The 16,104-nt window shown below is 44.5% G+C and overlaps 1 protein-coding gene across 3 annotated transcripts in view; it reads left to right on the top strand.

Annotated features, from left to right (window-relative positions):
- Nucleotides 1-16,104, top strand: part of Slik (Sterile20-like kinase) — a 127,809-nt gene that overhangs the window by 48,325 nt on the left and 63,380 nt on the right. For all 3 annotated transcript variants that reach the window (XM_037426854.2, XM_037426853.2, XM_075876285.1), the window contains exons 11-12: nucleotides 4,188-4,269; nucleotides 6,378-6,948. In XM_037426854.2, coding sequence (XP_037282751.2) covers nucleotides 4,188-4,269; nucleotides 6,378-6,948 — 653 coding nt within the window. The remainder of the gene's footprint in view (nucleotides 1-4,187; nucleotides 4,270-6,377; nucleotides 6,949-16,104) is intronic.

Raw genomic sequence — 16,104 nt, 5'->3', positions numbered from 1 at the left:
CACGTCATTTCTGAGGCAAAGTGTAGGTAGTGAAGCTATGTTCCTCAAAAATCTGAGCGACCTGCAAACTGCGTGCACAATTTTAATGGGACAGTGAAAAGTTGCTCGAGACGCGCTGACGAGCATGGGATCATTACGTCATGCGAAGGTAGCGCCTCTTTAATGCACACAACTTATGCAGGCCTATATGTACATTTTTATGAAGTAATATCTTTTAATATGAAAAAACCCACATCATAATACTAACAAAAATATTGTCGATTACGTACAGCAATGGTCACATGGCCAGGTACATGAAATCATTTTTGTTTTTGCCACGAAAGGCATGTGCCACAGGTCATTTTTCGTGACTTTCAATGAAGAAATAAAAATATAAATCCACCTCTCACTAAAAAAATAGTGTTGGTTTGAGGCAATGCGTTGGAAAATCTTTCCATTAGTGCAGTCATCTCAATCATGTTCTAGGCAGTTGTCGGTCCCTCTAACGTACAACGCAATAGCAATATGTGCAGCTATATTCTCTGTCACAAACTCCAACTTGACACTAGCACATCCTGTCACCTATATTTGCAAACGCTTGCTGTTTTCGTTAAGCGCTGCCATGGTTTCACTCGATAGTAGCCGTATACACACACACATGTTGGACACTAGGTTAGGAAGAGTGTCTAAAAATAAATCTTTTTCTTGGGAAGCATCACAGTTCTCTTTTAATCGCCAGCGAAGTCGAAGCCCAAAAAGCAGCCAACATAAATGTATTTGTGCTTAAGTGCAGCTCCAAATCTTTTGTTATCTGTGACATTTTTTTTTCAATAGCAAGCTTGAGCAGCTTCTGTCAGTTTCAATGCTTCATTCGCAGCAGTTGCAGAGCAATTTACTCATTCGCACTGATCATAATTCATCGTGGTCACAAATTCATGAATGCCGTCATGGCAAATATTGCCAATGGCAAGTTGTGAGTGGTTTTAAGTTAGTCTTACTTTGAATATGTATGTAATGTTTTTTTTTGTACTGATGTTGTTTTATCGCGTTGTAGTATATATTTTGAACCATGTTAACCGTTGCATGTTTACAATGTTTACCACTGCATTACTAACAATGAAGAGAAAATATGTAAATTTAATGTACAATTTGTAACTTTCTGTATCGTAGCATCACGTCAATAAACATTGACATCAATAGGGAATGTCATTGCATATAGCCGTGTTGACCCGGAATGTAATAATGCAATGATATTGGCATTACATGTGTCGTGCGACAGGGGTATTATCTTGTTGCAAAAAATAAAAAATAAAACTGATGTTTTTGTCAGCACAAATGTTTCTACACTCAAACCTCGTTATAACGAAGTTGAAAGGGAGCGACAATTATTTCGTTATATTGATTATAACAGTTTGCGGAGATGGGCGCACACCTATAAGCATGCAAAGAAGTAAACCGCTTCGCGGCCCGATGTACTGAGACGTGACCACGCGTGCCACGGAAAATAAACTCTGTCAAATCTTATTACTTCGACCTTTCGGGTATTTCGAACCAACGCTGAGGCCCCATCAAAGCTATGTCTATTTCAATGAGCGAAAATGCCCTGTAATTCGAACGCGCAAGCACTTGCGATGGTTAATTCAAATATACCGCGCTCTGAAAATGCTCTTAGCACCATGGCCAATCCCGTAGCGGCACCTCTCAACGCTGCGCGCGAAGAAGGAAAGGAAAGACTGTGGCGGATTGTTTGCTCTCTCTCAAATGCCAATCTCCGATGCACCTGTGCTACGCTTCTCCCTTTTCCATCTCTGCACGTAGAGACACTGTCTGCATGAGGCACTGTCTCCTAAGTTTCGTCGTCCTTGCAATTCAATTCCTCCAAATCGCTCTTGCCGCATACTTTATTCACAATGCTCAAATCTGTGCACGGTTCCGCAGTGTCGACATTATCATCGCCCCGCCGCGGTGGTCTAGTGGTTAAGGTACTCGGCTGCTGACCCGCAGGTCACGGGTTCGAATCCCGGCTGCGGCGGCTGCATTTTCGATGAAGGCGGAAATGTTGTAGGCCCGTGTGCTCAGATTGGGTGCACGTTAAAGAACCTGAGGTGGTCAAAATTCCCGGTGTCCTCCACTACGGCGTCTCTCGTCGTAATGAAACCATCGCAACAACTATCCCACCTCCTCTTCCATGTCGGAGTCGACGACGCGTTGCCTCATATCGCCGCCGGAGTGGTCCTGTTCGGAAGCTTCAGGCTCGGCATCGGGCCCGACGTCGACGAAGTCGTCCATGCAAAAACAGTTTTGCATGCATGTAGCCATCACCGCTGCCCACGAAGTTTTTGCCATCTCCACAGCTGAATACCGGAACGTCTTAAGCGGCAGGTTGGCTGCCAGGTGGTCAACAGCTATGAGCAAGCGCTCCGCAACACGGCACCTAACGCACGGATTACACCCAAGCAAAGCAGTCACACTTTCGACGTTTTGTTGAGCGGTAAAAAAAAGTGTGGAAGCTTCTTGTGTGCCATCCTGACTGCTCATGCACACCAACAGCGAGCAAAATGCACACAGGCAGCACACATTGCAGAACGCGTGGAACAGCTCTTCTGGGCCCATTTCTAGTCAAAAAATGAAACTTCTGAATTCGAGCCAGCGTGGATGGTGTCGCGGAGCAGTGGAGACGGGCGAAGGAGTTGTAATGAAGAGAGGAGAGCAGATTTGCGAGAGAAGGGCAAGAAGTTGCAATAAAGAGAAGAGAGGGGGGGATACGGCGGGATGGTGACCTTGAAAACCAAAGCGCATGAAAAAAGCAGGTCAGATAGCTTCTGCTCCGTGCGCAGGGCATGCTGAGCCGAGTGCAAAGTGAGTGAGAAAAGGTCCTAAACACGAAACGGAGTGTGAATCATGAGAGTCTGTGGGGTAGTGTACGCGTGTGCTTTAGAATGATGCAATAAGACAATATGCAGACGATCGCATACAGTCGGTGGCCGAAGATGTTAGCAAATGGAATGGTCTGGTCACTCTAGGTTGGGGACGTCAATGACAGTACCAGTGATCAAAAGCTCAGGGGAGACTAGTTGACCGACCTGTCTTCGAACGATCGGTGGCAGTGTGAAAACATGGGCCTTGTCTGGCGATGCGGGGTGCTCAGAGTAGCCGATGGACGTAGGACGGAGGGTTGGGCAACAAAAAATGGTCTGGGTGAGCAGCAACTAGAGGGTAGAAGGGTGTTGAGGCAGGGCCGGCATTTAACAATGAGAACCTATGGGCACCTCACCGATGGCTAATCGGTGGTAGAAAGTGGTTTCCCAGGAAATCTACTCCGTCCACTGTAACTGATCGGCGGCGCTTGGAGACGTTCATTGCAAATGCGATTTTGTGTCATTGAAACAATGTATATTTTCGCGGTCTCGTGGATATTGTTCGTTTCAAGAGAAAGTTCCTTTTAATTGAGGTTGTTATACGTGGGCTCAACTGTAATTTTATATTCCTGCGTTTCATGCATCCGAGTTTGACTATTGTCCGGTTTCGACTCTACAAGTTTTGTCCGCACAACTGGAAAACCCCTGAGAGGGAGTGTGGCACCAGTGCTTAATGATCGTGTCTTTTGCATGTTTACACTAATTTTCTTGAGCCTTATCCTGTCATTTATTTGACTTCCCTAACCATTAGTTTTTCATCCTTGTTCTTTTTATCTCGTGGCTAGCCGTGCAGGAAATATTTTGAAGGCAATATTCTAAAGCATGTGGTTTAATTTAAGCAACTGAGCTTATTGATGCAACCGCTAAAAAAAAAAAAAAGCTGGAGATTGGGTTCTTGTTTTGTTTCTTTGATTATCCGTCTTTTGCTTGACTTCTTAGCTTTGATCTTGATAGAATGGAAAAGCTTTTGCACTGGTGCATAAAAGCTTACCCATTCAAATAAAGGTTTTCAGCATGCAACTGTGCCAATATTAGATAGGAAAAAGAGCTGCTGTGGTATATTGCTCGCTGTGCTCTGGCTTTGCTTGTCATATGTAATGAGTAGCTGTGCCAAACCTCTACCACTTCTGTTTTGCTGTACTGCTTCGTGCAATTAAGAAGTTTTCCTGCGCAGGTCTTGCTTCAATATTGCTCCATATCTTAAACGGTTTGGACCACTATTGCTTTTAGTGTTTTCTCTTAACATTGCTCTTGTGTCCCTTGATTCATTCATTTATTCACTTTACACAGGCTTATCAATGATAGATGATTCCAGCTCCCACGTAAAGGACACTTGTGAAATTGGAACTTCTGAAGTTGACAAAGGAGAGCTGTAAGTATTGTGGTACTTCTTTCTTTTGAGATTCATTACTTAAATTACTGCATGTTCTACTTGCAGTCACAAAAATGGAAAGGGGCGGTGGTGGTTGAATGCCATTCATAGGCTGCTGTATGGACAAAGAAAGCCTTTTTCTTAGTGGCACCCACCTTTTAGCATGATTGCCACAATTTACTCACACATGAAAAGCATGCTCTTAGCACATGAGTGCTTAACTCTCATTTTCATCTACAGTATAGATAGCTTATAACATAAGTTGTGGGAATCACAAATATCTGCAGTATAAACGGTACCGCACTATAACCAAAACAATCTTTTTCTCAAGGGCCGCAGTTGCAGAAATAGTGTTAAGCATGCAGCCTGGCATGATTGAGAATCGAAGCATGCGATGCATGGTGCTTACAACCATCTAAATTTTTGAATGTTATAAAAAATTTAACATTCGAAGACCTGCTTTGTCAACAAAATGAGCACGAAATGGGGGAAGGAGGGATCTAACAAACGAAAGCACCGTCGCGGAAATTCGCCGACTACTACTTAGGCCACCTCGATGATGCGCATTGCTCAGAAACTTGTTGAATGACGTCCCAATTTCACGCACTGAATGACATCATTGTTAAATTTCACGAGCGCGCACCCAATTTCGAGACATCATAGTCAAATTGTGAGCCATTATTCGAGTGGTGCACGGGCCACCCTCGCTTTCAATAACGATAGCCACCTCAAAGAGTTTCGTTGATTTGGTACCAAACTGCAACTTGGCACGTGACCGCTACCGAAATGCAACAAATGCTGATTAGGCCTAGCCTAGCGTTTGGTATGTTGTCGCTGGAAGTTTTTGCAAGACCTGAAGATTGGGCATCGAAAAGATCGCACTCACGCTCTGAACCAAGAACAGCATGCGTGATACGAAGTTAGCGTTCACGGCTGGAAGATCAACGACGAAAACCCGGTAAGCCTGCCCTGGCTTACCGGGAAAGCTCGTGTCATCAAGCCTTAAATTTTCAATTTATGGACAAGGTAGAAAACACGATTCCTGTAGCAAGTTCGATAATGAAGACGCTTTTTCAGACAGGAAACTCCAATTGCAGTTCATGAGGATGGAATTGCACGTGCCATGTCGAGTCATGCATGGTTGTGAGCAAGCAAGCGGCAGGAGCTACGCTAGCGACGCTAGTGTACTGTAGCCGCGTCAGAGCCGGTGCAAGGCTTATCCATTGCCTAGGCAACCACTGTCCTTTCTTACTCGGCAAGCTCGTGCAGATTGCCACAGTCTTTTTTCTTTTCTTTTTCTTCCTTTCCGCCCTTCGTTCGTTCACTCCAGGTTCCCTCCTCTTCCGTAACGACCTTGTCGCTCACCCTCCAGACCCCAGCGCGTGCCTCCCTTGCGCATTCACTACCGCATTTGTTTCAGAGGCGCATTCGCTACCGCATTTTCGGCAACCGCATTTAACTAATTTTTTATCTTGGGGGGGAGGGGGGGGACTACACAACAAGCGGTATGCGTATACATGGTGTTCTTTAGAGGGTAAACAGGGGTAAAAAAAAAGGTCGCATTGTAACTGGTTCTGCACTATGAGCAGTTGCGTTATAAGTGGTCTGCACTGTGTAATAGTGTCATTCTTTAAAAATCAAACCACAGCATTTCTAAATTGCCTTCTTACCTTCTGCTGACCACTATCATCTTAGTATGCTTTGGAAAAATCAGAGTTCTCCCCAACTCACGTACAATGGTTGCATAGGCAAACAAAAAAGAAGAGAAAAAATTTAAAATAAAGGTAGGTCTTGCAAAATTCACAATGTTTGTGAACCTCTGATGCTCATCAGTAGGCCTGCTTTTGCTTCAGTTTATGTCACACTGATGTGCTGGCATTGTTTTGATGCTAAATTGTTCATTCTTAACGTGAAACTTGCAATACTTTCCACTTTTCTAAAAAGGTTATGATCACCGAACAAAAAAAAAGTACAGTTATTCTAAGCAAGTTTAGTATTTTTCATTAGTGTCCATTTAAGTAGGAAGCTTATGAAGGCTTACAGTTTTGTTTTCTACTTTATTACTATTACTTTGCTGCCACAGATAATGTGACCTGCTTTTTTTTTAGGTCCCCAAAAGTCCCAGTGGAGCACGAAGTGACTTTCTCTTCAAAGCACACCATATTGGAGGTTGGCGAGGCAGGGCGCTGGGAGCAGCAGGCTGTCGAAGTGGACCGTAGCCATGTGTCGGTGATCAGCGTGGGTGACCACGAGGTGGTGAAGGACTCATCACTGGTCGTGAGCCCCCATGAAGGCCCAGCATCGCCTCGTCTGGTGCTGCGGCAGTCAACAGCAGGGCCTCGCGAGGGCTCTCCTGAGAAGCGAAACTCGTTCCCACGTATGCATGAAGGTGCGCAGCAACGGCCACCACTTGTGAATGGAGGCTCGCACGAAGCACTGTCACCCGAGCGGCCCAAGGTTCGAGTGAACGTCAAGCTGCAACAGGGCTCAGCATCACCACCTCGTGTGGAAAAAGCATCTCGGAGGCCCCCTGCCTCGGCAACGGATGCACCAGTCGAGCGCCGCCGAAAAGAGGTATCAGACACAGAAAGTGTTTCAACTTTGGACAGTGTAGGCAGCCGCACAAGTGGCAGCGACAAGGAGAACCGCAAAGAGGACTGGGAAGCCACCAAGGAAAAGGTGGGTGCTTGACAGTGTTGAAAGAGTGCTCACACGGTTTTGAGACGTGGCAAAAGGGGCACTTTAGGGGCCAAGCTCTTTAGAGTGTGGGTCGTTCCCTCCTCCGTTTGTATGTAGCATGTGTGTCTAGTTTATAAATTGCTTACTAGACGACGTTGTGTGTATATGTCCTTGAAAATAATATCGCTATTGCATAAGTGGTTTTCACATAGTTGACAAGTAAAGAGGATAGATAGCACTGTTATAGTAAGAAATTCACAGCATATCTATGAACTGAATGATGATGAAAGGGGCGAAGCATCCGTCCGTTCTATGCTTGCTCCAGTGTGATAGCAGCGGACGGACAAACAAATGCTTTGCCCCATTCATCATCATTCACTCCATTCATATGCTGCGAGTCTTTTTCGTTTTCTTGGTATGTAGTGTTAACAGCCTCCACACACCGAAGTCAGATATGTATAAAATATTTTACTATGGTTTTAAAGTTTTCCTCACTAATCATCTGCAAGCAAGCCATACTGCAATGGACATTATCTCGTCAAGTGAACACAGGTACATCGAGCTTGCAAACTGTGCAAACTCAGTGGACTGAAAGGGACACTGAAGTGAAATAACAGTTTAAGTAAGAGTGAAAGCTCAATAAATGACGTCTAAAATGGCAATATTATCAACAGCAGTGCCCTACTTACCGAGAAATTAAAGTAAATGCACAAGAATACATGCACCACAGTAGGACATTCTCAAAAGGATCTCCATGACGTCAGAAAAATGCCTACAATTAATCACTAGTAATCTATTTAGCTGCACTAAATAAAGAACCTTCTGTGCATCAAGAGAAGTAATAAAATGCTGCGCGTTAGTATCTATTTGATTCATGGAAAAAAGAACCGCCGGACGTTGCTATAAAGAATGGCGCGAGTGGTTCAAAAATTCAGTTTTCACCTTGTTAAACTGGGCAGGTCGTGCCACCTAGTGTGGCCCAGTTGAACCAAGCACACCTGCAATTTTGAAGGCCATGGCTAAAAATTTTTCAATGGCCATTTTTTCTGTTGTGGCTCCCCGCACTTTTCCTCTGCTGCTACTACAGTGACGGCCATGCATTAAAGCCGGACAACGTTGTGTTTCATTGAGGTGGGTAATTTGAATTGTGCTAACTCGATGCACGGACCACTAAAACGCGATTTTATTTCAAAATAAGCCCTTCCTTAGCACAAAAGCAACACTACGAGGTTTCTGACCACTATTTTAACAATCAACATAGACTTAATACAGTCGACTCCCGTTAATACGAAGTTCACGGGAACCGCAAAAAACTTCCAATTAAACGAACTTCGAATTAAGCAAAAAGCACTAAAAACGGCACTTTTATTAGTTTAAAAGCGCGACAGTTTTGAGAAAAAATAGTCTGTCATCTTCTTCTGCTTGCCGAATCTGGCTGCGGCTAGCAAGTTTTGTAAGGAATACACGTGTCGAAGTGCTTCTTCGGCGTTGTGTTCTCCAACAAAAAACCGCTGCGCAAAAGCAAGACCCGCAGCTACATCGGCAGCCCTCGGTGGTGGCTCATTTCCGATGTCGTCGTCATCATCGTCATTTTCAGGAATGCAGTCATGGGGCCGAACCATCTGCACGATTTCGCTGTCCGTTAGTGGACCGCATGTTTCGACGTTGCTGTCCACAGCGACATACTCGTCAAAACGGACGTCACCGAGAGCGGCGCGAAAGCTACCGTCTTCGAGCTCATTTGTTTGCACTTCCACTGGCGCACGAGGAGAAGCATCCCCCGAGTTTTCCATGAAATCACAGGCCCGGAAACAATTGGCGATGGTTTCTTCTTTCACGCGGGTCCAAGCTCGCGCTAGCATGTTGATGGCACTAAGCAAACTCGCCTCGTATTGCGACGAGTTGTCCATGCACAAAAGCATCCGCTCGACGAGATGCTGCCTATACAATACCTTCACATTTTTTATTATGCCCCGGTCCATGGGCTGCAACACGGACGTCGTGTTTGCAAACAGGTACACAAGACGGATGGCACTCAAGGCAGGTACGTTCATGTGGGCACTACATCGGTCCACAAGGAACAACACCTTACGGCTCGATTGCGCGAACTTGCGGTCGAGTTTGGTGATCCAGTCCTTAAATATATCGGATGTCATCCACGCCTTTCTGTTCGAGGCATAATCCACAGGAAGCGTCTTCACGCCTTTAAAGCACCTAGGCTTGGCAGCCTTCCCGATTACAAGCAGCCTTCCCGATCACTCGCGAAGCTTGCCCGCTTTCCATGTCAGGCACGTTTCCTCATCGACTGACACACGCTTTTAAAAATCAAGTCGTGGCGATGTTTGAAACGCGTAAGCCACCCATCCGAAGCAGCGAAGTCGTTGATGCCCAACATTTCAGCAAGCGATGACGCTTTTGCCGTGACGACTTCACCACTGAGAGGAAGTTTGTTGTTTCGTGCCTCTCTGATCCAAATCAGCAGTGCTTCCTCCAACTCGGGGTAGGCGCCGGTGCGCATCCGCTTCCGCGATGTCTTGAATTTTTCACTTTCAAACGCATCCAATATTGAGCGCTTATTCTTTATGAAAGTCGACAGCGTGTTAGGCTTAATGCCATATTTTTTTGCAATGTCTTGTTTGGCGGTGCCTCCCTGGTCAACTTCCTTGAAGACTTCGACTTTCGGCGCTAGGTCTAGCGTTCAGTAAGGGCCACGAGTTGCCATTATCAAACGTACGTCACCACCACAACACTCAAAATCAGAAGCGCGGAAACACGTGTGGAATCAACCCAGCGCGCGGGTGACGCGGTGACGCACTCGAGTCTCGACAAAAGTCAACTAAAGAGTCAGTCGATGCCGCCGATTCGATTCGCCAGCGTTAAAAAGATTGCCGCTTCAATATCTGTGGCGCTGCGGACAGTAGTGATGGCGAAGAAACCAGCGCGGTCCGGCAGATGTTTTGGCATATGAAAAGTTCCCCATTTTACTGTAAAATTACGGTCGCGACGAGACTGTCGATTGAAAAAACTTCTAATTACCCAATATTATGAGTTTTTAACTTCGAATCATCGAGCATTTTTTTTCTATACGATTGCATGCAAAACTGATGGGACCACTTGCTCATTTCTAATTAACCGAAACTTCCAATTAAGCGACTTCGAATTACTGGGAGTCGACTGTAGTTGCCTTTAGTGTCTCTTTAAATCGCCTGCAGCCTAACTCTCGAAAATCACTGTCAGGGTCACTGCAAACAATTTACTCATCATTGTTTACGTGCACCATCGTGCAGATGGTAGATCTGCCACTAGTAATACTACGCAGATGGCTTTCTTCCCACGACATCACACGGTGTGATTACACATCATTAAGAAGCTGCTCTCTCAATATTGAGTGTTTTTTAAAATAATATTATTACTAATACAGTATAACTTCATTACAACAGACCTCTGTAGTAAAGAGGATTTTGGTCTCTTTTATAAGGAGTATGTGAAATTCAAGTACTGTTTTGACAGACTTTTGTGGAAACACTGAATGGGTCTGTTACAACCGCAGAGAATCACGAGTCAAATAAGAATTCATTCTCAATGAGGCATAAAAAAATTGATTTTTTGGAAATCGCATCTTCGGTATCTGTAGCCCCTTTTTCTATCCGATTCCAAAAGATATTCACAAAAAACTATGTATAAATGCTGTAAAAAGTTTTTTGTGTCTACTAATGTGGTGAAAAACATGTGTAAACTACACACAAAAAAAAACGGCATTTTTTTTTTTTTAATTTATAGCTTCGCGGCAGCACTACTGCTCACCACCATTTTAGGCTCGCCATAAAAGTATTCCGTAGAGAACGTCTGTGTTCAAAAAGCAGATGTTTGAAATTCATTTTGAGGCCTCTGATTGGCTGCTTCTGCGCTGTTTCTCCAGTATGCCTCGCTAGTCCGATGTTCATTCCCGTTATGCCTCCGAGATAGCGTCGTTTGCTTCTTGTGCGTCATGAGGTTGCCGCTATCTAAAATCGCACTACTTAGTGACATTGCCGCACTCGCTCTGTGTTCACGGGTTATTAAGGCAGCTGCAAGCAGAAGTTCAGTCTTCAGATTATGATCGCGTCTCAGACCGATTGTCATGGTGTTAACTCGTTGGAGGGAAAGTTCTGCTTATCAGTGCTTTGGACCTTGCGAGGAAGACCACCGCGGGACAGTTCTTTGTAATCACGATCGAGCATGTCGTACTTTGAAACATCGGGCACCACGGCCATGCACATCGCAACTGCGCTTTCGGCTCCGAGTCGTTACTATGCCCAACTCCACCCTGAACATGGCGGGCAAACCGTCCCGCTAGCGAATATGTGAAAGTGGAGAAGCCGTAATGGGCTTTGTTGCAGGCAATGAATCACATTGGCCACAGGTCCTGCAGAACCACGAATAGGCATCTTGTGAATCCGTATTGGCCGTGAGATCGAGCAGAGTTGCCGCCTGGTGGCAACTGGCCGAAATGAAGTGTGGATTGCTCCTTGCATCGTCTGCTAGCCACGTCATGTTTCTATGTGCGCGTACGTCATGCACGTTCTTAAAGTGTGGTTTGTCCGGTCATGTTACGCGAAAGTAACTGTTTTTACGTATGCCTGTAACGACATATGAAAGCATTTGGTTTTGCACGGCTGCTAATGCATTGTAATAAAATCGGCGAGTGCAATTTTCCAGAGTGATGTTTATTGTCGTAATACCCTCTATTCACCAGAATAATTTCAGAGCGGGTGCCGCTTCCTGTTTCAAGCACATCGCAAATTACTCTTCCCATCTTCTCAAGCATGAGGACTATTAAATAAATGCTGTGTGAATGCAGCATTTTATAGCAACTCGGTTGCGAAAAAAAAAAACTGGCTCTGGGTTATGCATTTGTGTGCTGTTGGTAAGTGTAGAACCACAACACTGTAATTCATTGATCATGTGAGGAGCAGGCTTAGTTGTGTTTATCTGTGGCCGTGGTACCAGTACATAGAAATATCACTATGCCCCGCCGCGGTGGTCTAGTGGCTAAGGTACTCGGCTGCTGACCCGCATGTCGCGGGTTCAAATCCCGGCTGCGGCGGCTGCATTTCCGATGGAGGCGGAAATGTTGTAGGCCCGTGTGCTCAGATTTGGGTGCACGTTAAAGAACCCCAGGTGGTCAAAATTTCCGGAGCCCTCCACTACGGCGTCTCTCATAATCATATGGTGGTTTTGGGACGTTAAACCCCACATATCAATCAATCATCAATAGAAATATCACTATATTTCTATGTGAATATTACTATCACATAAACTGTGAGACTTCAATACTTAACTGTACTTAAAACAGAGTTACCATGCGCAACAGTGTGCTGAGATTTAAAAACGTCTTTAAGAGCCCAGACGTTGAAAATTAATTCATACGGCATGCCTGTCATATAATTTCACTGAAAATTTCATCTTTTTTGCATTGTTTTTAGCGTTTGTGTGGCATTGTTAGTGATCAACGGAAGGCAAGTGATAATTTATTGTCTAAAAAAGAAAACATGCTTGTCCCATTAACCAGGCCTTTGTTGTAGCACCGTCATACACGTAGTCTATCGATGAAAGCTTTCTGCTGAACTCTTACTTAAGATTTTTGTATTTTTACAGGAGCAAGATGTGCTTACACGTGATAAACGCAGTGTAGTGCGAAGCGTCATCAGCCATTAAGCTTTCCTGACTAGACTTATCGACTGTCCCGCATTTCATGATGAACAGAATTAGAGAAAAAAAAATCATATGCGTATAAGGTGCAAACGGTGGTACTGAACGAATCGTTCAGATATGCGGGCTTTTTTCTTTCTCTCTTTTTTGTAGTGTGTAGATGACAAAGATGTAAATAAGTAGTTCGGTCACACTACAGCAGTGCGTAGCAGGCGGAACACAAACTAACCACGTACAAACAACACGAAGGCAAAGGAGTGATTTAGTGCGAAGGCGTGATGAGAGTCACCCAGGGCGAGTATCGCTATGAAAAACAGAATGAGCTTTACTTGCTGGTAATGGTAACATTGCGTAGGCTTCGCGAATCGATTCGGTGGAGAGGAGGGTAGATATTAACAGTAAACTCCAGTCAACGCATTTTACTCGTCGACGATCGGCTCAGACCGCACGCTACGAAGCGCCGCTTCGTGTATTTGTATACACGCCGCCGACCGCCTATCCACACTTGCATGGGATAGTGCTGCCCCCTACAGCCCGATCTCGCCGCAAGTAGCGGACACGCACTCCGGCCATATGCCTTCCACGCCCCGACCGCTCGGAACAGCGGTGACAGCGGCCAGCAATTTTGCTCGTCAGTGCCCCAACACACAAAATCAATCATGCTGCATGCTGATTTTTCATCACCTTAGCTTGGCATAACTTCTTCAACAGACCAGAGATGGGCGGCCTTCGTTTTTAAATTGGTATGTTGATATTCGCGGCGATGTTTTGAAGTCGAAAGTTATTGAATTTGGGATGTCCACAAAAGGGGAAGTCACCTGCAAAGAAACCCAATGACTACCTTGCTAGCCTAACATTTTAGTCAATTATATTCTATTGTTTTTTGTACTATAATTCATAGCAAACGAAGCTGAATCAACGGAACTAATAGGGAGGTTGGCATAACGCCACAAATTAGTAGTATGTAGTATCCAAATGTCTTTTGTAAGCAGATCCATTGTAACTAGGTTATACTGTATATATGATGTTTTCCAAGGCATGGCTCTACTCTTTTTAGGCTTCTTGACACTAGTGCTCATATTTAGAACAGCAGTATGAAAACAGTCAAAATTTATGTCAGTGTTCTTTAAGGAGTGTGGAATGAGCAACTTGGCATACTTTATGCAGAGATTTATGGTAAAGTAACGGTTATAGCGTAAAACCTTGTGAATTTAGATTTTATCAGACTAGAAAGAAAAATATTCTTATGATCAAAATGTTTGATTCCAAGGGTATCTTGACAACAAGAGAGAAATGCTCATTGCAGCAACGTGCTTTTATTTGCTCATTGAATCTTCAACTCCAGTTTCTATTTTGCACAAAAGTGGTGTGGAAGCTGCAGTTATTGTCACCTTGTGGCCAACTAATGCTCACAGTATTGAGGAACTCAACCTTTCTTTCACACTGCCGCATATTTATGCGGACAGCACCTAAATTAGCAGACAAAAGTGGTCTTATGCATTTGCAATGCATACCTATTTGTCGTATGCCACTTACACTTGTCCAGACTATGGTGTAGTAAGTGTGCAGGGCTCAACTCTCATGTCTCTTACGACGGAGCGTCGCGGGCGGAACAGCACGAGCGACATCTGCAGTCGCAAATACCCCACATCTGAGCATGGGCCACGCTAGTTATGTGCCTGCCTTGCAATACTGATCCCTGTTTATCATTGCAGATGCAACAACCGCTTTGGCAATCGAAAGCGCTCTGAACGATTTAGCGAAAAACAAGAAGCAGGCAAAAAAAAACGAAGCGAACCATTCTCGCTGTGATACATCACGAAGCCATCATATGTTTAGAGTATAAAAGACATCTATCCGGGCAACTGCTGGATTTTTTTTTTTCTTTTCTTTTTTTTTTCGGTTCTATAATGTTGAAAGCGCTTCGACAGCCAAAACAGTCATCGCGGCCGCGGCGATAAAGAAAAGTGGAAACTGCAAGGCAAGCACATCACTGGCGCCGCGCATGCTCAGATGTGGCGTATTTGCGACTGCAGATGTCGTTTGGGCTCTTCCGCAAGTGACGCTTCGTCATTATGGACATGTTAGTTAAGCACTGTACTTTTTGTTGTACTATTCTACAATAAAAAAATTACTTCCTGTAGATAGGTGCTTCACACACTAGTTACACTTCTGTAGGTTAAAAATAACTTAGCCCTTCTATAAAATATATTTATCATTTGAGTGTATTTTGACTAAAGTTCAGTCTGTTAATTTTATCACCTTGATGTCGACACTTCTGTTTCTTACTTCATTGTATGCATTAGCTTCAAAGCAGTCTAGGTTTACTAGGCATGTGGAAAATTTTGAACACTTTGAATATTTCACCTTGTTTCAACACAATCTTACTCTAGTCTAAATTGTGAAGTATTCGTAATGTATGAACAAACATATAGAAACCACATGTAACCTTCTGTAAAGGTGGTTTCACTTTAGATGAAGGGTGCGGTGCCATGAACACACCTTTCTAGGAGACAGTGGTGGAAATGCGCCAATTGCACTATTGTGCGCCAATATGACCTGCTGCACCAAGGTGCACAGATACGGCAATTTTCGCATACAACACCAAATTGCCTCGCCCCCCCCCCCCCCCCCCCTACTACACATCTTTTCATGCTCATACAAAACGGGCGGCCTGTTTTCTCTCTTGTTGAGCATTCGACGGCAGGTCTAACATGCGGTGAGATGTTATCGCATGCGCCTTCCGGGAGACGGAGATGGGCTGGCTCGTTTGATCTCTGCTTGATCAGTGCTCATCAGCCCCGCTCATGCGCTTTGACTCTCGGGCAGAGCATACAATGCGCGAGGGATCATAACATTTTATTTCGTCTGCTGTCTAGTAATCCAAAACTCAGCATCATTTACGTCTGCTTTTATTTAGAGGGCCCCTAAACAACCTCTGACAATACAAAAAACGAGTGCGTTTATCTCCTGGCATTTCCTGTCCTTGCGACACAATGCATAGACTCCAGCAGTTTATTCCCATAACTTCAGAATGAAATAAGCTCTCGATTGGCCGATATATGAGAGATATCAGTTGTAAATTATCATCTACCCTGCTTTGCCATGCAGCCACATGCCAGCAGTCCGGCTTGTCTCACATGGCTAAACAGAATTCACTTCGTTTTCTGCATTTACAACTGCGCAAACGGAGACAGCAGCGTGTATAGCACTTGCAGAAAGGGTAGTGAAGGCAAGAAACTCCCGTCTCACCTTTGAACTTGGTGTGGTTTTGGTGCCCTTTTAAGTTACTGCTCTTCATGCCTAATGTTTAGTGTGTGTGTGTGTGTGTGTGTGTGTGTGTGTGTGTGTGTGTGTGTGTGTGTGTGTGTGTGTGTGTGTGTGTGTGTGTGTGTGTGTGTGTGTGTGTGTGTGTGTGTGTATACATATATATATATATATATATATATATATATATATATATAT

This window comes from Rhipicephalus microplus, chromosome X, assembly GCF_043290135.1.
Source record: "Rhipicephalus microplus isolate Deutch F79 chromosome X, USDA_Rmic, whole genome shotgun sequence".
Taxonomy (NCBI): domain Eukaryota; kingdom Metazoa; phylum Arthropoda; class Arachnida; order Ixodida; family Ixodidae; genus Rhipicephalus; species Rhipicephalus microplus.
Note: the sequence above shows the minus strand (reverse complement) of the source record. Positions and strands in the feature narration are given on the sequence as shown.